This window comes from Vitis vinifera, chromosome 7 (genome assembly GCF_030704535.1).
Source record: "Vitis vinifera cultivar Pinot Noir 40024 chromosome 7, ASM3070453v1".
Classification (NCBI taxonomy): Eukaryota; Viridiplantae; Streptophyta; class Magnoliopsida; order Vitales; family Vitaceae; genus Vitis; species Vitis vinifera.
Window position 1 is genome coordinate 570,783 of NC_081811.1, and position 20,771 is coordinate 591,553.

The window sequence follows — 20,771 nt, forward strand, 5'->3', positions numbered from 1 at the left end:
AATAATTTTAATTAATTTCCAAAAATGAAAACTAAAGTTTTTTTAAATAAGAAAAGAGTTTAAATTTTTATTATTATTTTTTCCATTTCTATACCCATCTTAGATTTACTTTTATTTTAATTTTTCCTTTCCTTTTTGTTTCGTATTATTTACATCCACGACGGTATCATGCATATTTGTAAAAGAAATCCTAGGTGAGAAAGATGTCTAAAAACAAAATCAGATTGGATAGTAGAAAATCCAGAGTAATCTTCGAAATGATGCATAAAAGGGAAAAAAAATGAAAAGATCATATGCGCAGTTACATCAGATTCGGAATTTGGATACCAGAGATTGGACGGCTGGGATGGATGACCAGTTAAACCCTATAGTTCTTACCACAAATGCCCATATAAAACCAAAAGGTAGTCATTTCTATATTCAGAAAAACCCCGTGTAGCACCGTACATAAACTTCATGTTTCATCACCTAATCCGTTGTTCAGGTTCTTGCCACTGTTCATATTATCATGGCTGTTGCTGCTTTCAATTCAGTCTCCTTTGTGGGTCTCAATAAATCCGAAGCCCATCTTCTCTTTGGTTCTGGTTTTGGGTTTCCTTCTACGAGGCTGTCTGTTTCCTTCAAAGCCTTCAAGCCCATGGCGGCTGTTGCCGCAGTTCCAGCAGTTGGGCTCTCTGAGACCTTCGACAAATTGAGAAAACAGGGCCAAGTATGTGTCTTTCATTCCTGTGTCTTTCCTTTCTGTTTCGGGCTTTTTTTTTTCCTGGGTGTCTGTTTGTGATTTGTTTGGATGGTAGGAAAATGGGGGAAAAGAATGGAGGAGTCTGAGCTTTGGGTTTTTTGATTTTTGATATTTGGGACCTCGGAACCAGGAAATCTATTAGGACGAGAGTGAACTAGGTGTTGGGTCGGTTGGAGTTATGTATATGTAGGATCTTCAGATTTTCTTTTTCTCAGCTTTCTCGGCCTCCAACCGGAGGTTTATTAAAATTTTTCAATTTTCTTAATTTTCATTGCCAATATTTTTGTACAATGTCTGGTTTTAAGTGGGTTTTTGGTACCTTACTGGTTGGTTTGTTGTTTCATGTGGATCTTGATTGATATCTAATGGGATATGAATTGGGTTGTCGTGGCAGCTGATTTTATGGTGCTATGATGAAATTAAATTAGGGTTTATAATTATGCAATTTGTTAACATGTTCAATCTTTTAGATGATCAAAGTTGTACAGAGGGGACTCGGTCATGTGATTTGTTTGGCAGATTAGTACTTCTTTTAGCTGATTATGAATTAGATTGATGCCTGTAATGAGCTGAAACATCAGATCCATTGGATGATTGGTCACACTTAAGATACAGAGTTCTCATGTGACCTATAATGGAGCATTTGATTCCGGCCAAATTGCTTGTCACATTTTGGACTGGAATTGTTTGGGCATTTGAACAGGCTATTCATCTCATAGCAAAGCCCAAACTATCTCCCCTTTGGTACAATTTAATCCATTTCTTGTCATGCTGATTGTTTCTGGCCTCTTGAGATTTCGTGGCTGTGAACATTGCTGTTTGAGGCAGAAATGATGCCAGTTCATAACAACAAATTCAGTTGGGCTCTGTCTGATTGCTCAAAATTTTGGAATTGGGATTATGTAGAATGTGGAAAATTTGCTTTTAAATAAAGCAACCACACTTTAAAACTGTAATCCAATTCTAGATCTGAAGGTATATAAAAGCACACCCATACAGTGTAGGAATTGGAATTACCCTGAGCAACGAAATGCAGCCTTAAGGTGTTAAGGGGAACTTAAGCGGTTTTGTTTCATTTTTTTCTTTTGATATTCTGTTCTATAGCTGAATTTAAATGGCCTTAGTACTTTGGAACTTATGAGAAAGCAAACTTGGACAATGAAATTCTGAAGGGGTTATACCAAGAAGCTAAACTGAAACCCTTTGGAGAAGTCCTGTTCAAATTCTATCGCTGTCCTGAAACTTTTTTACCTTCTCTTCAAAACTCAATGGTGAAATACTAATCACTTGACTGTGTGGCTCTCTGTTGATGTAAAGATATGCTTTTATTTCATAAATCTGTTCTGATAAGAATCTCTTTTATGCAAAGGTGGCCCTTATCCCATACATCACTGCTGGTGATCCTGACCTTTCAACTACAGCTGAAGCGTTGAAGGTGCTTGATTCCTGCGGGTCAGACATCATTGAATTGGGTCTACCATACTCCGATCCCTTAGCGGATGGTCCAGTTATCCAGGTCTGACAGTTTGGCTGTTGTAGCTTTTGCATATTAGATATTTCACATGTATTAAATATTTCACATATTTCCTATTTATATATATCTTGTAACTGATATATCTTCTAATTTTGATTTTCAGGCTGCTGCCACACGCTCATTGGCAAGGGGGACCAATTTGAATGCGGTCATTTCAATGTTGAAGGAGGTAGGATAATTATGTTATGCCATATACCCATTTTATTTAAAAATGTACATAGGTGCAACAAAACTTGAAGTATTTTTATTGATATGAATTGCTTTAGGAAAGAGTTCTTCAGGTCGGACCTATATTATAATGTTTTTATACAGTTATTTTTGACTTAGAGTTAGTGGAACAACTTAAGTGAGCTGGCCCAACAAAACCTGGCCCCAATCCAACCTTCTAGCGTTTTTGAGCAATTATTTTTAATACTTGGGTTGAGCTTAAGTTAAGTTCTTGTTACCCAAACTTAATTTGGGTTGGGCTTGGACCAAGGTTTGGACAACTTGAGCCTTACTCAAGCCTGATTTAATTTAATATTTCTTCACTATAATGTTAAGTCGCTTATTTATTGTTCATTAAGGATGTCACTTCTTGTTTTTGGAAAATAGGTTATACCCGCACACATCTCATCCATTTCATATTTTTGGAAAATAGGTTATACCTGCACACATCTCATCCATTTCATATTTTTGGAAAATAGGTTATACCTGCACACATCTCATTCATTTCATATTGTGCCAGTACTTGACAGATGTGATATATCAGCAATCAGTCTATACATGTCTCATCCCCTACGTTGATAGTTTCTTGACTCTTCTCCTTCCATTTTTTCTTCTCCTGAAATGGAGATGCATGCATCCACACATTCAATCACATACATAATTATAGAATGGTCATTTATTTTTAGTTGAAATGATCTCCATGAAATTCTAACATCATTTTTATTTTGAATTTTTGAAATAGGTGGTACCTCAATTATCTTGCCCAGTTGCACTGTTTTCATATTACAATCCAATACTTAAGCGTGGCATTGGGAAGTTTATGACCATCATAAAAGATGTTGGAGTGCATGGTAATTATTAGTCAAACTTTGTTGAATTTTTTCTAGGTTCTTACACCGATGGTAATAGATTTCTTTAGCAAACTAAGTAATGCAATGATTATCCTAAAATTATGAAGTGTTAAGCAAGGTGCTTTATTTAGCCAAATGCTATGTGTAGATGCCATGAACACAACTTTACTTGGCCAAAGTGTGTGCCAACTACTTGGAGTTTGCTAAACCATTTTCTTTTTGCCATTACGCTCTAAGGGCCTGTGCCATGCAGCTGCAGCTGCTATTGTAGTTCTTTAAAAAAATCTTTGTAAAGGATACCTTCTATTTAATGTGTAAAAAGGATTTAGATACAAAAACCTCTATAAAAGGATCTAGCTCCCAATTTTACTGATTAAGCCTTAAATGTTTTCTACTTCAAAAGTGTTTTTGTATGTAATGAAACATGTCTTAGCGTATATTACTGGTTGGGATGAACTTTTTGGCTTGTATACAGCCTTCATTTCTTCACTGAGCTTGGAATTAACCTTGTCAAAGTTGAGCCTATATGGATATTTATTTGCGGATACAATCTGAAATAAAATAATAACTTTTTTTTTTTAATGGATAAGTGAAGGAAAATAATAACTTATGATCATGTCCTTTGTGGCAAGTAACTGAGGAACGAATAACAGAAATGAGATTAATTATCTGTTTTTTGTTTTACCATTTTGAGAAGGAACTCCTGTTTGCATGAATAGAAATGAGCTATGTCAATTTATTTTTGGAATTTTGGAAAATTTTAAGTCAAGCACTTCTCTTTTTCATTTTCCTTTCTCCACTCTGGCATGTTATCATCTTATGGTGTCCACACTTCTTTTCAGGGCTTGTGGTTCCAGATGTTCCGCTAGAGGAGACTGAAATCTTGAGAATGGAATCCATTAAGAATAACATCGAATTGGTGTGTTGCCTATTTAAATTTTCTTTTCTATCTGGTGAAGCTTCTGGATTAATATGGAATGTTTGGCTCATTGTATTTGAATGATTATAATCCTTATAAGTATTTTTGATATATATACTCACTAGCACTGTTTGTATAAGGAGTTAGTTTAACTCATTTTGGTAAATCTGCTGTTTAGTCCATATAGAAGTTACCTGGGTGATATCTCTCTCTTTTGTCTTCTTTCTCCATTTCCTCTTGTAATTCATCTTTCAAAAGCTTCTTTCCTCTTCTTTTCTCTTAGAACTTTCAAAATCTCACCACTTCCTTTGAAAAACAATCTTTTCACTCCAAGGATTTTAGGCCAGTCCTACATCAGCTATATCTATATCTGTTGAGAATCGTATTGTGAAGTAAATGATGTGTATAACTTTCTTTGAAATTGCTCATCCATGGATCCTTATTTTAAAAGGATTGCATAAAATGGGGTAGTAGTGGGAAAATCCTATTGAGTTGGCTTCACATCCATCATTTTATAAATAGTTTGAAATAGGGATTTCATAAGAGAGATGAGGAATAAAAGTAGTTTTTCATAAAAAATAAAAAAAATAAAAAATGTTTTAGCCTCAACTACAATTTTTCGTTTAGAAAATATTTATTCATTGCACTTTTTTTTTTTTTTTTTTACTTTGTTTGATTTATATACAGTTGTTCATGAGATCCAATTTCTTGTGTTCAAGGTACTGCTCACAACACCTACTACTCCAATAGATCGGATGAAAGCAATTGTTGCAGCTTCAGAAGGATTTGTATACCTAGTAAGATCCTTTTCTTTGTTGGATAAATATTGATCATGTTTAACTGGTTGATTTGTGCTTTCTGAGCTTTTTGTTCACAATAACATAGTTCTGTATTCAGATCATACCCATGACTTTTGAGATTTGGTGCCTTAAAATCTTAGGAGGCAGCTAGAATAAAAAGGCTAAGGGATTCTTATATGACAAAAAGGGTCAGGGATTAAATGGCTTGTTCTTGTGAAAAGAGGGAAATTTACTGTGCCAATGTAAACGGCTTCATGGTGGAAATGTGCTTGAATCTTATTTAGGATTATCATCATTTTTCTTTTGCTGGAGTTACTTCTCTTGATATGTAGAAGAATGTTCCCTTTGATTGCATGATGGTGGGGAATGATACTTATGGAGTTGCGAATGTGCAGTAGGAATTAAGTTGCAACAGCTTGCCCATCTGTTGACAGAAAACAACACAAAATTAGATGATCGTAATTTGAGACTAGTTTCATGTCTGATAGAATATCTTTCAAATTAGGGATGTATTCGCAATTTTACGGATGCATGGATTCTTTGAGGTCGGAGGAAAGTAATGGTGAAGTTCACTAACCTTTGCTACAGAAGTTCATGGGTTTCTTGGACTGAAATTGTGAGGGCTTTCCTCTTTTCTGTGTTGTTGGTGGAACTGTAGCCAATAATTTGCTCATGCATCAAACGTTGTCAAGGGGATAACCAACAAGGAAATAGGGGCATTTTTATTTTCATTTGGTTGAACTTCGTTACTGCAAATTAGATTTAACCACTGTCCTGCATTACAATTTACAGGTGAGTTCAGTTGGAGTGACTGGTGCCCGCGCCTCTGTCAGTTCACGAGTTCAGACTTTGCTACAAGAAATCAAACAGGTTCATCTTCTGGATTAATATCTTTCATGCTATAGAGTGTAATAGATCTCACCCGACCCATGACATCACCATTGAAAGATGTGCTGATCTCACGTGCAACATGAAGTATTGATTAGGATTTTAACTAATATATGTACACAGTTTTAGTCTAAACTAACCCTTGAAAAAATATATGATAAAGTTGTTGCTTGGTGCATTACTTCAAAACACATGTTGAATACCTCTAGATATGGAAGGAAGTAGAAAATTCAGAAATTTTCCTTCATCCTTTCTTGGAGAATTCATCTTCCTGTTTCAATTTCAACTACTAGCATATGCCTCTGTGTCAGCTCATCAGGTCCAAGACAGCCAAGACGACTCTTACATTCGTACTCTTTTATCACCAAAAGCATGAAATTCTCCTATTTTGTTTAGGTTCTAGAAAGTAAATAGGTAACCATCCCAACCACGATTTTGAGATTTGATTATGTAATCAGGTCTTGTGACTTTAACTGAAGGCTCTAGCTCAGTGAGTAGGCGAATTGCATCACATACACTTCTTACTTAACCTTTGTTTCTTACAGGCAACATCTAAGCCAGTGGCAGTTGGCTTTGGCATATCAAAACCTGAGCATGTGAAACAGGTTAGTCTTCTAATGACTATGGATTGTTTCTGATGTTTCTTCCATAGTCAGATTCCTTGGTGCATGTAACTTATTGCCCAATTTTGATCACATTTCTTTCAGGTGGTGGCATGGGGAGCTGATGGTGTGATAGTTGGTAGTGCCATGGTGAAAGTGCTGGGGGAAGCCAAATCTCCCGAGGAAGGGTTGAAGGAACTAGAAACTTTCACCAAATCCCTGAAGTCTGCACTTCTTTGAGAATAGTTATGTGGGATATTAAATCTTCACTTGACTGAGAATTTTGTGGGATCAAATAATGTTGTATCTCTCATTGTCAACATCAACTTACATGGGATTGAATACAAAAATATTTTTTGTTGTTAGCTCAATGTCATCACAACCTCATAAGCTTTTCAATCTTTTCTACCATAGAGTTTATCTCGGTGTAACAGGGATGTGAATTGTCTCCTACAAGAAACCCATGAACACTACCATTTACCTCAATTGAGCTACAGCCAGGAGATTTCTTCAACCCCTTCTTTTTAATTTCTTTCCTCAGTCCCATAGACCGATCCCATTTAGCTTCTTCTGCATACATGTTAGACAGCATGACTCGGGCCCAAGGATCACGGGGGTCAAGCCCAAGCAACCTTCTGGCTGCAACCTCCCCCAGTTCAACATTGTTGTGGACTCTGCAGGCACTCAGGAAAGCACCCCATATTATCTCATTGGCCTCCATGGGCATTCCCATTATAAGATCATATGCCTCCTTTAAACAACCCATTCGACCGAGAAGATCAACCATACACCCATAGTGCTCAACCTTAGGAACCAACCCAAAAACCTTTTCCATTGACTGGAAATACCACCACCCTTGATCTAACAATCCGGCATGAGCACAGGCACTGAGGACTCCGACCATTGTCACATCATCTGGTTGAACCTGGGCTTCTTTCATCTTAGAGAAATAGTGCAGAGCTTTCTCCCCACGTCCATGCATAGCCAGTCCGCATACGATCGATGTCCATGTGAAGAGATCTCTTCTGGTAGACTCCTCAAATATTTGGACTGCCTTATCAATATCCCCACACTTGGAATACATGTCAATCAGGCTAGAGTCCAGTGACCCATCTCGATTCATGTCGTTCTTGTCGACATAAGCATGAATCCAAGCACCAGTGTCCAGAGCTCCATGGCTAGCACAGGCAGACAGAGTGCTCAACAGGGTCAATGCATTAGGACTCACACCTGAAAACTCCATCTCATGAAACCATGTCAATGCTTCCTGATACTGTCCTATACGGGCAAATCCTCCGATCATTGAATTCCATGACACTACATCTCTATCAGGCATCGATTGGAATAACTGCTTCCCAAGCTCCAAGTTGTTGTGCTCCACGGATTGATGTATCATAGTGTTCCAAACCACAATATTTTTCATGGGGGTTTCCTGGAAAAATCGGTAAGCGTAATCCAAACTTCCACACTCCCCATATGTGCTGATAAGGGTGCTACTCACAAATGCGTCAACCTCAATCCCACTCTTCTCAATAAAGCAATGCATCGCCTTTGCAACTCCCAAATCGCCCAACAGGCCACATGCTGAGACAACGGTGGATATTGCAACCATGTCCGGCGTCAACCCAACTTCCCTCATCGTCCGGAACAGCTCCAACGCTTTCTCCGGAAAGGTCACGCAAACATAAGCCCGAATAATCAGAGTCCACAAAACCAACCCTGGTTGACGCATTTCGTCGAACACCTGTCTCCCTTTACCGACAAGGCCACAGGCCACGTAAAACCCTAGCAAAGCGCCTGAAACAAACTCGCTACACGCAAACCCAGTTCTCACAACGCTCGCATGAACCTCTTCTCCTTCCTTGACCTCTTGCCCACTAACCAATGCCTTCAATAAGTACATGAAGGTGTGCCCATTGGGTCTCAGACCCGCACGAAGTCCTTGCATGTAATACAAAAGAGGTGGATCTCTAGTAATAAGGCCGTTTTCTACCTGTTTCCTGATCATGGTGTTCCATACAAAGACATTGGCGCAGTCTAATCGGCTCGCCGCAGATGGATCTTCGACAGTTGCGATGGTGTTACCATGAATTCGAGGAAGCTTGTTAGGGTTTGTGAGAGGATGAAGACGAAAAGAGAAGCGCGTATGTGAAAGTTGAGGGAAACGTTGCATGCATGCTCGCATTTGCTGGAGAAATAAGCAACATGCAATATGGTTATCTGGTCTTAAAGAGAGTACTGGAAAATCAATTGAAAAAGCTGCTTTTTATTAGGAGGAAAATGTATAGGGTAACCCAATTATGGGCTTATGTTTAAATTTTAGAAAAATTTTAATCTAGGAAGAAAGTAACCGTAGAATTTTATATGAGAAAATCTACAGTCAAAATTTGATGGAGCTTGCAAATAATAAAATTAAGGTACAAAACAACAAGATTGAAGTATAAAATAATAATAAGTTCAAATGCACGTATAATAAGATTTAATTCATCATATTTTTTGGCATTATAATCGAATACTAAATTTAAAATATAAGGAATTGATAACAAGTAAAAAATAAAATAAACCCATAAATCAATAAAAGTCTTATAAAGTGCCGGAGTTTTCAATTATAGTTTTGATAGTACAACATTTCTCAATAATATGGAAGATGACTAATAGAGTGAGAGATAAATCGATGATTCTACTATCATCAAATCAAACATAAGCGTAAAATAAATAGGTGAACATATAATATCGATGTGAAAGGACATGAAAAATAATAAGATTAAGGATTTTATAATGTGATTGATCTATTTAGTAAGTTTAACAATACCAATTATTAAGTGTCTCATACTATCCCATACCAATTATGATTGATTTTGAATAGCCTATGACTTTTACCTTTTTAATATGACACATGTCAACCAATTAAAGTGTATTACAAAATATAAGGTCCCTTTCCTTGATATGGAGTACCATTACCTTATATCATATATATATATTTGTACTTTCAATTTCAATTTCATTGCATATTTTAAATAATTTGAATTAAAAGTTTGATAAATAAAAATTTGATATTTTAGAACTTTTAATAAAAAATCAAGGGACTTTATTTTGGGACGGTGCCACCATTTGGCATCGGTCTTCCCTCCAAAAACTACTTTTAATGCTTTGTTATTGTTTTTTATTTATTGGAGAGAGTTGCCAAAGCACTTTAAAAGCTTTAAGCTTTGATTTATAAAGGTGACGTGACACTTTCTAAACCATTGAATTAACTTTTTCTTTACTTTTTTAATGATTAATTAATTATTTTCATGCATATCCTTTTTTTGGTAAGGATAGATTCTGAACGTTTTCTTAACCATTACGGATTTAAAAAATAATAAAAAATAAAAGAGTTATGGTAAGTTTCGAACCCTTTTATGTCCTAATCACATTTTCTTTATTATATTCTTGTATTAAATTAAATTTATTATTTTAACAAATCTCATTGAATTTTAAAATAAATTATTTAATAAATCGATATAAGGGAATAACGTAATTCGTTGTTAAAATATTAATGGATTGAAAATAAATTTTAGAAATTATTGAGCCAAGTTTCTAATTATTTTCAAGTGTCCAAAATTAAATCATATATTACCTTAAAAAAAAAAACCAATATTGAAATAAATAAAAATAAGATAAAAAGACCAGGAATCTGGTGGGCCCCATTTCGTACACTAGGCCTTAACCACGTGTGAAAATGGTTCATATTAAATCCGGGCAGAAGCAATCAAAGTGGAGAAAGTGGAGAGAGAAAGCAGAGAGAGAGAGAGAAAGAGAGAATGGAGTCTGTGTTTTCGTCGGACGATCTGGAAGCGATGTGGACGGCGGTGACTGCGGGGACGTCGGCGGGAATGAGTAGGATATCATCGGAGTGGATGTTGGAGAAGTTTCTTCTAGAAGCTTCTTCTTCTTCTCCTGCTTCTTCTACTTCTTGCCCGGTATCTGCGGTGTCTCAGTGTCCGGCCCCCTATGCTGACGTCACAGCGCCTTATGCCGCCGCCGCCGCCGCCGCTCAATCATCGTCGTCGAAGTCGAGGCCGCGAGGTGAAGACGATGAAGTCGTGGAGATCAAGGTTCGTTCTCCGCCGTCGGATCAGCCTCCGGAGAATCCCGTTGATCATCAGGCGTTTCTCAGAAAACGTCTCGATCTGGCGTGCGCTGCTGTTGCTCTCTCTCGGGTAGTTTTTTCTAGCTATATTATTGAATGTGTTGCTTAGGCTCCGTTTTGTTTCGATGGAAAATTTCCAGGTATGAGTTTCTCGGAAAATGAAATAGGGAAATTTTTTGGGGAGGAAATTTAGGATACCTGATGAATTAATGGACATTTGGGGGGAAAATGTTTCCTGGAATTATATTCCATCGAAAGAATCGTAACTAGTGGAAAGAAAATTGACGGATTTTGATCGAAAATTTTGATAAATGTGTAGGAATCTGGCGTAAAGCCTCAGGAATCTGCCGTAAAGCCTCAGGAATCTGCTGTAAAGCCTCAGGAATCTGCACTTTCAATGCAAACTCAATCAAAGCCTTCTCAACTGGGGTCTCAAGCTGTTGGTAATTCAGCTAATTGATTGTCAATTTCTGATTTATTGATGGAGAGTTTACACATCATGAGATAAATGATTTGCTTTGGATTTTCTTGAATTATGTGGATACTAGTTTTCCATGAATTAAGAATGAGGACAGCTATGTTAGCTTTGTGATTCTGTGTGGTTGAGTAAATAACGTGCGTAGTTTTGGCAAAGTTATTCATAAATTCACAGTTCTCTTTTTGTTGTTGGGAACATAGATTTTATGAATCATAGACAGTAAACACTTATTTTGGAAAATTGTTTGGACAACGCGATTGAGTCTTCCCCCTGAAGGCAAAAATGATCCCAGGACTTAGTTCTGCAGGATGGTGTAGCAAGCAATTAGTTTGAGGCTTACATGCCTTTGTTGTTTGGACATTCCAGAGAATTGGGGAGCATGAAATACAACCATATTGTCATGTTGGTAACATTCCTCTATGGTCAAATTTGGCATGTAAAAATTTCTCTTTTAATCTTTTGGGGTTGTTGGAGGGGGTGAGAGACAGTTTCAATTCCTTTTAATTTTTTTAATGAGTGTTGTGTATAGAGCATTCCTATTCATTTCTCTCTGTTCTTACTTGCACTCCCGATACACCTCCTCAAGTCATGAGGGTCTTTTTTGTTTGAATCATAACTTAGATGGGCAGGGAAATAATTTTATAATTATTACAACCTCAAAAGTTACTGGGCTTCCAATATAAAATAGGGAGATATTTCTCTTGCATGGTTTACAATCCTGTGCTTGTGTTAATGCTATTAACTGGAATTTGTAGCTTTCAGAATAGCTTGGCTGTGGATGCCAAGTTCCTTGAACATTGACTGTAATGCATTTTTCTTTTTAAATGTTGTTGTTGTTGTTGTTGTTGTTACTGCTACTGAAAAGGTAGGCAATCAATGTGTGGTTTGAAATGAGGTAATTAATGGCATAACAGAGGTCTATAACAGAGACATTTGAGAATCTAGAGATGGTGGCTAAGAGCTTGTTGTGCCCATAGAAATCATTCTCAACCTTCAAAACAAGTCAAATCATCTTTCTTTAAAACCATTTGCAGTTTTTGCCCATAGAAATCATTCTCAACCTCCAAAACAAGTCAATCATCTTAATTTAAAACCATTTGCAGTTTTTCCAGTTTGATATATTTTTATTTGTAAAATTGTTGAGCATGTCAAATTGGGGGCAATGGTTGATGTGAAATGTTGTAAATTCTTAGTAGTCACCTGTAGTTAGTGCTTGGTTGGATGGTTAAGAACAACTGCTTCCAAGTGGTTTTGGGCTGTTATGGTATTACTCTCCTGAATTTCATTGATGGATCTGGTTAGGGGATGTCCTTTTAATTTCTCTCTTCTTTTCTTTTTCTTTTTCTTTTCTTTTTTGCCCTTCTTTGCCATTAGACACTTCTTGTATGCATCATATATAGCTGGATAGCTCTCCTATCTGTTTGATATTTTTCTAATAATTTTTTTTGATAAGAAATTGCATTATAGGAAACTTTCTATCTAGATACTCCGACATTCTTCTTGTTCTCATGCAATGATTGCAATAATCATTTGGCTTCCTTTGAGTTGTCATATTTCAATATACCATGAAGATGCTCTCTCCATTTGTATTACTAAATGTAGAACAGGTTCTGTTTATGAACAAACAAATGAAGTGTTTGAGGTTTCTATTTAGTTATATATGTATATCAAATGCTGGTGACAATTTCTTTTCTTTTCTGTTCCTCTTTTCTCCAACTTTAAGTTTCTGGTCAATTATCAATTGAATGTTGTATAGCTTAACCTGCTTTATCTTTCTACATTCATGGAATTTTCCTTTCCAATTTTCATCAGTAGTTCTATTCTCTTTCATTCAATGGCATTTTCTACTTTTAGCCACTGTGGACCCTGGACATGTATTCCCCATCACACAAGATAAGGTTGAAGGTGGGTCACTTGGCATTCCAGCCTCAGCTACCTCTCAGAATAAATCAGGGGCACAGGTTATAACAACAACCAGTGGATCATCAAGAGAACTATCTGATGATGATGAGCTTGAAGGAGAAACTGACACCACTGGTAATATGGATCCTGCTGATGAAAAGCGTGCTAGGAGGTAACATTGGCTTTCTGCTTGTGTTGCTAGTGCTCTTGTTAGTTGAGGGGGTACTGTGGGTTGGCTCCAGAAACCATGGGACAAATCTATATAAAATTTCTAAAAATCCCAGTGTGGAAAGCCTGTTAAACAACCTCATTGAAAAAATAAGCTCTCAATAAAAATAATACTTATGTGGGTTAGGGAGTTACATGATATGTTTGTACCTATTGAATTGTTTAATTTATGAGATTTAATTTAAGAATGCAGTTGAGGAATGATTGCATGACTGCCTGGGCTGTTAGTGAAGAGAAAGAAAGGTTAGACTCTAGAAAGAAAAGAGTGAGGGACAAAAAGCAATAATATGGCTCTAATATTAGTTTAGTCTTTTATTAAGGGAAGAAGTGGGAAGAGGGATGTATGAAAGAGAGGAAGGGACAAAGCTCAAGATCCAGTTTCTTTCTTCTTAACATAATTTTGAGTGAGAGTTCATTAGGTGCTTCAGATGCATGTGTGTGTATTATTTTTGTTAGAATCGAGACCTAGGAGGTTGTATGATTGGATATGCAAAGAAAAGACTACTTATTCATTTATTTATTTTTTGCGCTAGGTAAGGTATAGCAAGAAAAAAAAAACCATTTAACAATGTTGACAATGTTTATAATTTACAGTATAACTTACCAAAGTTTTTAGTTTTGCAAACCCTGGTTTGTCCACAGGTTGTTCCTAGATCCATGTGACTTACTATTAGGTTTGATTTGGGTTGTAGTTTTTAATTCTTAATTGGGCTCATGTCATGGTTTTCTCTCCAAAAACTCCCCTAGATTAGGTAGGTGTACCAAAGCTGAAGAAAGGAAGTATCATCGACTCTCCAATTGTGGACAGGAAAATTCATGTCATTTACCTAGAAAATTTGATGAAGAAAAGTTATTTTGTTTTTATTTGTGTACCAAAGCCAAAGAAAAGAAGTATCATTGACTCTCCGATTGTGGATAGGAAAATTCATGTCATTTACCGAGAAAATTTGATGAAGAAAAGTTGTTTTGTTTTTATTTGAGACTGAAAAAAATACCGATTGGACCCATTGCAATGTTTTTATTTTTCTTTCCATTTTTAAAAATTTTATAGGGCTTATAGGGGCTATATGAACTTGAATAGTAGACCTTCTCTATAAATTTTAAATTAAATGGATAAGGAAATAGTGGACTCCATTGTTTCTATGGTTACCTCTTAAATGGTGATGTTGTTTTTATTCGCTAAATCTCCTTCCTTTGTTTAATAAATGTTATTGGTAACGTGCATAATTCACACTTTTTTTGGCTCTACACATGAATTGGTAAGTAATAGATCCTTCACAAATATGTTTATTTAACTCAGGATGCTATCTAATCGAGAGTCAGCTAGACGCTCCAGAAGAAGAAAGCAAGAACATTTGAGTGAACTTGAAACACAGGTTTTCATCATGCTTTTCCTTAAAGCACAAGCCCCTTAATTATCTTCTTTCTTGCTCATTCTTCAAGTATGTCTTGAGATAATGTGTATGGGTTTCACAGGTTTCACAATTAGGGGTTGAAAACTCTTCATTATTGAAGCGTCTCACAGACATTAATCAAAAGTACAATGAAGCTGCTGTTGACAACAGAGTTTTAAAAGCTGATGTTGAGACATTGAGAACAAAGGTAAGCTGCCCTTTAGTGCTGATTGTCTAAATTTCTATTTATCACATTGGTGAATATATGGGTACTCTTGAAATTTAAAAATTGTTTTTGTTTCTTTCTAAATAAAGGTGAAGGAGATGATATTTGATCACAAAGCAAGCGAAGTCCAATTTTCTATATTAGAAATGTAAAAACACATGTACATGTTCGAATTCTCGACGGAAGTTGAATTCATCCATGGAGTCCATCAGTCATGAAAAATGATTTTACAAGATGGAAAAATATCATTTTGTGAAATCTTAAAAATTGATCCTAGTCATGCAATGAATGATTTCATTTCTAATGCCATCAAGAATGAAATTGAGTCATTTGAAATTTTTCTAGGGGGCATCTGGCTAATGGTTAGATAGTTGCTTTGCTTTTGATAAGTATGCTAGGTGAGCCTTGGTTCTAAAGGTGTAGAAGTACCTGAGATCTCACATTCTATAGGTGAAGAAATTGAGTCTTTTAAAATTTATTTAGTGAGCACCTGGTTAACAGATTGTGAGATAGCTACTTTAGTTTGTGAGGGTCTCATTTTTGATAACTATGCTATCCTTCATAGTTTGTGAGGGCCTTGGTTCTTTGTGGTGGTTTGTGTGTATTAGATTCTTCTTTTTCTTCTTTTGGTTGCTTGTGCTCTTGATTTGAGATGACCCTTGGTGCTTAGGAGGGGATTTTAACATAGTCAGTTTCTAGGAAAAAGTGTATCTCTGAAATGAGACGATTTTTAGAGATCATAAAAGAGTTGAACTTGAGGGATCTTCCATTAGCTTAAGGGCCATTCACTTGGAGTGAATTCTTAGTCTACTTCGAGGTTACATCGGTTCCTAGTGTTAGATGATTGAGATGAGACTTTTTTTGGCCTAGCTCAAAAGTATTTTACCTAAACTGTTCTTAGATCACTACCCCATTGTTCTAAATGGAGGTGGGATGAGAAACAACAAAATTCCTTCTCATTTGGAAAATATGTGGCTTAGAGTGGAAGGTTTCAAAGATCCAATGAGGAGTTGGTGGTTGGGTTATAACGTGAGTGGCTCTTATGGTCATATGTTGGCAACAAAGCTAAAGGCCCTTAAACAAGATCTAGAAAAGTGGAATACTGAGTGTCTGTTTGGATACACTTCCTGTTTTTTGTTTTTAAAATCATAAAATAATTGTATTTTTTTATATAAGATACAAAAACTCTTAAAAAATTACATTGAAAAAGTAATGATTTTAAAAACTATTTAAAAAAATTGAGGTATCAAAAAGTTTTTAAAATTTCAAGTTTTAAAATTTCTTAAAGTGGTTTTTGAAGGCACAAGGTAAATTTACACTTTTTGTACAAGTTGTTGTACTTTTATATAGAAGTTTTTTATTTTAAAAACAAAGAACAGGAAGTCATTCTAAATGGACACTAAGGTCTTTGAGAATGTCATAAATACAAAATTTAAAGCCCTTAATAATATTGGCTTTTGGGATTCTACGGAGAGAGAAGCAACACCCTTTCTACTTCCTCGGACAACCATTCACCATTCAATCTAACTTTGGTTAACAAGTTTCTTCTTCTTCACGCATTGGCTATTTTGTGAAAGAATTTAGTGTTTTTATTCCCATCTTTCCACATAGTTTCTTCCAACAAAGCCCACCTATTAAACTCAACCATCGCTAATCTTTTGGCCTCAAAATCTTCAGTAGATGCAAAGTGGGGGTGTCCAAGGATTGGAGACCTAACATCAACAAGATGTCCTTTGAAGCATTGAGAAGTGATGTATCAAGGAAATTGGAGGTTCTTTTTTTTGAGGAGGAAGTTTTTGTAGTCTTGTTTAGTTTGAGTGAGGATAAAGCTCTAAGGCTACATCATTTCACTATGGCATTTTGATAAATGAGCTGAGACTATGTAAAACCAAAGATAATGGTCTTCTTCAGGGAGTTTTTTGGATAATGGCTCTTTTGAGAGAAACCTAAATGTCAATTTCTTACTTTTGATTCCAAATAAAAGTGGAGTCGTGGACTTAAAAGATTTCGAATCCATTCGCTTAGTTGGAGGGTTATACAAGCTCCTAACTAAAGTCTTGACTTATAGGCTTAAGAATGTGGTGGGTAAAGTGGTTTCAGCTTATGAGTGGTGCCATTATGAAGGGTAGATAGATATTGGATGTAGTCCTCATAGCGAATGAGAGATCAGATTTAAGGCTAAAGAGTATCACTAGTGGGGTTATAATTATATGCAAGTTAGATATTGAGAAGGCATTTGATCATGTCAATTGAGACTTTTTGGTTGTGGTTTTGAATAAAAATGAGGTTTGGTAAAAATGAGTAAGATGGATCAAATGATGCATTTCTATGACGAAATTCTATGTTCTAGTTAACGAAATCCTGTTTGATTTTTTTCTAAAGCTTAGGTGAGGGGACCCTTACCTATTCATCTTGGCAATGGAGGCACTTAGTAGGATTTTAAGGAAGGCAAGGGAAGGGGACTTCATCTTGGGCTTTAGTGTAGGTAGAAGAGGTGGGGATATGGAAGTGTCTCATTTGTTGTTTGCTGATGACACCCTAATTTTTTGCAATGCTAATCAAGAGTAATTAGAGTACCCATGCTGGACATTCATGTGGTATGAGGTTATATCGGGCTTAAAAATTAATATGTAGAAAAATCAACTAATATCGATAGTGTAAGTTCTAACTATGGAGGGTCTTTCTTTGGTGTTAGTTTGCAAGATTGGAATCCTACCCACTACGTACTTCGGTTTTCCCTTTGGGAACTCTTTACAAATCAATGGTGGAGGAGAAATTTTAGAGAAGGCTTGCTTTATGGAAGAGACAATGCCTTTCTAAAAGGAGGGAGACTTGCTTTGATCAAGAGTATGTTGTCAACTCCTCCCATTTATTTTTTGATAACCAACTCTTCCCATTTATTTTACGTCTCTCTTTGACATTTTGAGGAGGGCGAGCTTAAGGCTGGAACAAATTCAAATGGAGTTCCTTTGGGGATGGGGAGGGTTGAGAAAAAGTCTCATTTGACTAGTTGGTCAATAGTTCAATTGGATAAAAAGAATGGAGGTCTTGGTATTATTAGTCTTTACACTCTAACAAGACTCTCCTTAGCAAATGGGGCTAGAGGTTTTGCTTTGGAGAGAGAATCATTTTGGAAACATGTCATAGCTAGAAAATTTAACGCCAATGAAAAGGGATGGCATTCAAGGGTTGTGATAGGTAGGTATTGGGTGGGGTTGCAGAAGGCTATTAGAAATGAGTATTAGATCTTTAGAAGTAGATCTCATATCATAGTGGGTAATGGAAGGAGGGCAAAATTTTGGAAAGATAGTTGATATGGGGAAAGCTCTTTGGAAGAATCCTTTTAGGTGGTATTCTCTATAGTTGTTGATGAAGATGCATTGGTAGCAGAGATGTGGGAGCAAGTTAGAGAAGGGGGTTGGTGGAGTCTCTAGTTTTACAAACAGTTACATGATTGAGAATTGGAAGGAATGGAGACCTTTTTTAAAAGACTGCAATTGGCCTCAATTAGTGTGGATGAGGAAAGATAGATTGGGAAGGAAGGGAATTGTGGCAAATTCTTTGTCAAATCCTACTACTCTTCATTAATTTGGGGAAGAAGTGAGTCTTTCCCTGCAAAAATAGTGTGGAACCTTTGGATTCCTGCAAAGATGAGTTTCTTTGCTTAGGAAGCTTGTATAGGGAAGGATTTTAATGCTTGATCAACTCAAAAGGAGGGAATGAATTTTTCTGAACCAATGTTACATGTGTAAAGGGGAAGAGGAGTCGACTGTTCATATGCTCTTGCACTGCTCTAAAGCAAGAATTTTGTGGCATCTAATTTTTTCTCTTTTCTGGAGTGACTTGGGTAATGCACTCTTTATTTAAAAGAAACCCATTGAGTTGATATGGTTCTTTTGTGGGGAAAAAGTAAAAGAAGGCTTGGAGGGTCAATCCCTTGTGTATTTTCTAGATGTCAAGGATAGAAAAAAATAGGTCATTCGAAGTACAAAAACTATTTCTTGACCATGATAGGCTTTATAGATTGGTTGGATTCAAAGTAGGCAGATGGGGTTGTTTTTTGTTTTTCTTTTCCTTTTTGCTTGGCTGATGATGATTCTTGTATACATAGTGTGAACTTTGGTGCTTTCTTTTTCAGGCGCCTTTAATATATTATCTCTTTCTATAAAAGAAAAAAGTATCTGAGATCTCAGTTCTCTTCCTCATCCTCATTATCATTTTCTCTTCCTCATCCTCATTTCTGATTACTATGCTAAATGGGCCTTAGTTCTATACTAGTAGTTCTATTTAAATCTCAGTTTTCCTCCTGTTCTTCTTCTTCTTCTTCTTGGGTCTCATTTCTGTTAACTATGCTAGATGGGCTTTGGTTCAACCATAGTAGGTGTATCTGAGATCTCAGTTTTTCTCTTCTTCTTCTTCTTGTGTGTATTGGAGTTGGAGGACGATCTCTTCCATGAATTGCAGAATGCATAATTTGTCCAAACAAGTCTGCTATTTGCTATTTTGGTCCCCCATCTGTGTACCAGTGTGTGTACTTTTATTTATTCTACCCTGATGTCCGCTCTTCTTTCTTTCTTTCCTTCTCTTTCTATTTGGTTGTTTCTCTGTCTATTGGAATTGGAGGAGTGTCTCTTCCATTAATTGCAGAATGCATTGTGTGACCAAGCAAGTATGCAGCTGCTATGGTCAAGTGCTTTCTTTATTCTACACTTAATTTCTTTATGACTGTTCCATTGTGTACAAATTGTTCTCTATTCATGATATGGACATAAATCCTCAGATCAAGTACTGGCATTTTTGGTGACTGCTCTGGAATACAAATGGTCATTGAACTTTGGATTTATACTGCCATAATTTGCTATTGATTTGCCGAGGTGAATATTTCATTAATACAATTTCTAGGTGAGGATGGCTGAGGATGCAGTTAAGCGAGTCACAGGGTTGACCTCTCTGCTTCCTGCTATACCGGATATCCCGAGCATGGGCATGCCATTTGTGAACAACACATCTTCCAACACATCTGCAGATGCTGCTGTGCCTGTCCAACGCGACTCCAACCACTTCATCCACCCACCGGTTCCTAACAATCTGATTGCTCCTCCACATGACCAGAGGTTGAACAATGGCTTCCCTACCAATTGCCCTCCCCTCCCCACTGAAAGCCTACTGAATGGCGCTGGGCCAAAGAACATGCCTCAAACATCGCCAATGCAGAACGTTTCAAGAGTTTGTGTGGGTGCTAATCCATGTGGCGTGATGCCTGGTTGGGACTCGGTGCCTTCCCATGTAACTACAAACATTAAAAACCAGAACTAAAATCTGGTAGGTGCTGGTCTCTCCCCTCTTTTATTCTGGGGTTTAGGGGCTTAAATGGCTGATCAGCCTGCTACAAATATATCTTATGATGAATTTTGATCATGAGTCCTTCACTGTACTCATGACTTCTAATTTCTGCGTTTGGTAGGGACTTTTGAGTGTGCTGGTTCTGGTTCTGTTATCAGATAAACAGTTTCCTTGTCATTAAAAATAAAAAAGGCAATGTTTGAACATAAATTGTTTAATCATTTTGAGGAAACTCTAGTACATGTCATCTGTAGCCTATTATGACTGATTTTAGAATCAATTACAGTGTGGTTTTAGAAAACTTTTTAATCAAAAGTTTGTCATGCTTTTTGAATTACTTTTAAAGAATAGAAAACTACTTTCAATGTCTTCCAAACACAAAGCTGACTTTCTTTCTAGACGTTGAAAAATTATTTGGTTAAAGATATTCCATTATTCTCTCCTTTGCTATTAACTTGTCTCGACCTCAACAATTATATGGCAATATTTTGAAAGGCCATGAATGAATATATCTGGGGAAGAATA

At 36.5% G+C, this 20,771-nt stretch overlaps 3 protein-coding genes across 4 annotated transcripts; 2 read left to right on the forward strand and 1 right to left on the reverse strand.

The window, feature by feature from the left end:
• The first annotated feature begins 216 nt into the window (after positions 1-216).
• LOC100252844 (tryptophan synthase alpha chain) lies at positions 217-6,908 on the forward strand. Its single transcript, XM_002281563.5, has 9 exons — positions 217-709; positions 2,112-2,258; positions 2,380-2,445; positions 3,226-3,334; positions 4,177-4,253; positions 4,973-5,050; positions 5,846-5,923; positions 6,487-6,546; positions 6,649-6,908. The coding sequence occupies exons 1-9, from the start codon at positions 509-511 to the stop codon at positions 6,781-6,783; spliced, it is 951 nt and encodes a 316-aa protein (XP_002281599.1). The 5' UTR covers positions 217-508; the 3' UTR covers positions 6,784-6,908.
• Positions 6,909-6,919: 11 nt separating this feature from the next.
• Positions 6,920-8,728, reverse strand: LOC104879743 (pentatricopeptide repeat-containing protein At2g29760, chloroplastic). Its single transcript, XM_010653627.2, has one exon. The coding sequence runs from the start codon at positions 8,726-8,728 to the stop codon at positions 6,920-6,922; it is 1,809 nt and encodes a 602-aa protein (XP_010651929.1).
• A 1,559-nt stretch (positions 8,729-10,287) lies between these two features.
• LOC100261345 (light-inducible protein CPRF2) lies at positions 10,288-20,456 on the forward strand. 2 transcript variants are annotated; one of them, XM_002281292.4, is made up of 6 exons: positions 10,288-10,745; positions 10,995-11,118; positions 13,008-13,227; positions 14,584-14,659; positions 14,760-14,885; positions 19,806-20,456. In XM_002281292.4, the coding sequence occupies exons 1-6, from the start codon at positions 10,347-10,349 to the stop codon at positions 20,217-20,219; spliced, it is 1,359 nt and encodes a 452-aa protein (XP_002281328.1). In that variant the 5' UTR covers positions 10,288-10,346; the 3' UTR covers positions 20,220-20,456. The 2 variants fall into 2 exon arrangements, with proteins under 2 accessions (XP_002281328.1, XP_019076636.1); XM_019221091.2 differs by having other exon boundaries at positions 10,292-10,745; positions 12,966-13,227.
• The last annotated feature ends 315 nt before the right edge of the window (positions 20,457-20,771 follow it).

What these genes read in the sequence shown, in the direction of transcription:
- LOC100252844 (XM_002281563.5), top strand. Translation starts at nt 509, where the DNA reads ATGGCTGTTGCTGCTTTCAATTCAGTCTCCTTTGTGGGTCTCAATAAA. An exon ending in TTAAGAATAACATCGAATTG is followed by an intron (nt 4,254 to 4,972) that starts GTGTGTTGCCTA and finishes CTTGTGTTCAAG; the next exon opens with GTACTGCTCACAACACCTAC. An exon ending in TGCTACAAGAAATCAAACAG is followed by an intron (nt 5,924 to 6,486) that starts GTTCATCTTCTG and finishes TGTTTCTTACAG; the next exon opens with GCAACATCTAAGCCAGTGGC.
- LOC104879743 (XM_010653627.2), bottom strand. Translation starts at nt 8,728, where the DNA reads ATGCGAGCATGCATGCAACGTTTCCCTCAACTTTCACATACGCGCTTC.
- LOC100261345 (XM_019221091.2), top strand. Translation starts at nt 10,347, where the DNA reads ATGGAGTCTGTGTTTTCGTCGGACGATCTGGAAGCGATGTGGACGGCG. An exon ending in CTGCTGTTGCTCTCTCTCGG is followed by an intron (nt 10,746 to 10,994) that starts GTAGTTTTTTCT and finishes ATAAATGTGTAG; the next exon opens with GAATCTGGCGTAAAGCCTCA. An exon ending in TGAGTGAACTTGAAACACAG is followed by an intron (nt 14,660 to 14,759) that starts GTTTTCATCATG and finishes TGGGTTTCACAG; the next exon opens with GTTTCACAATTAGGGGTTGA.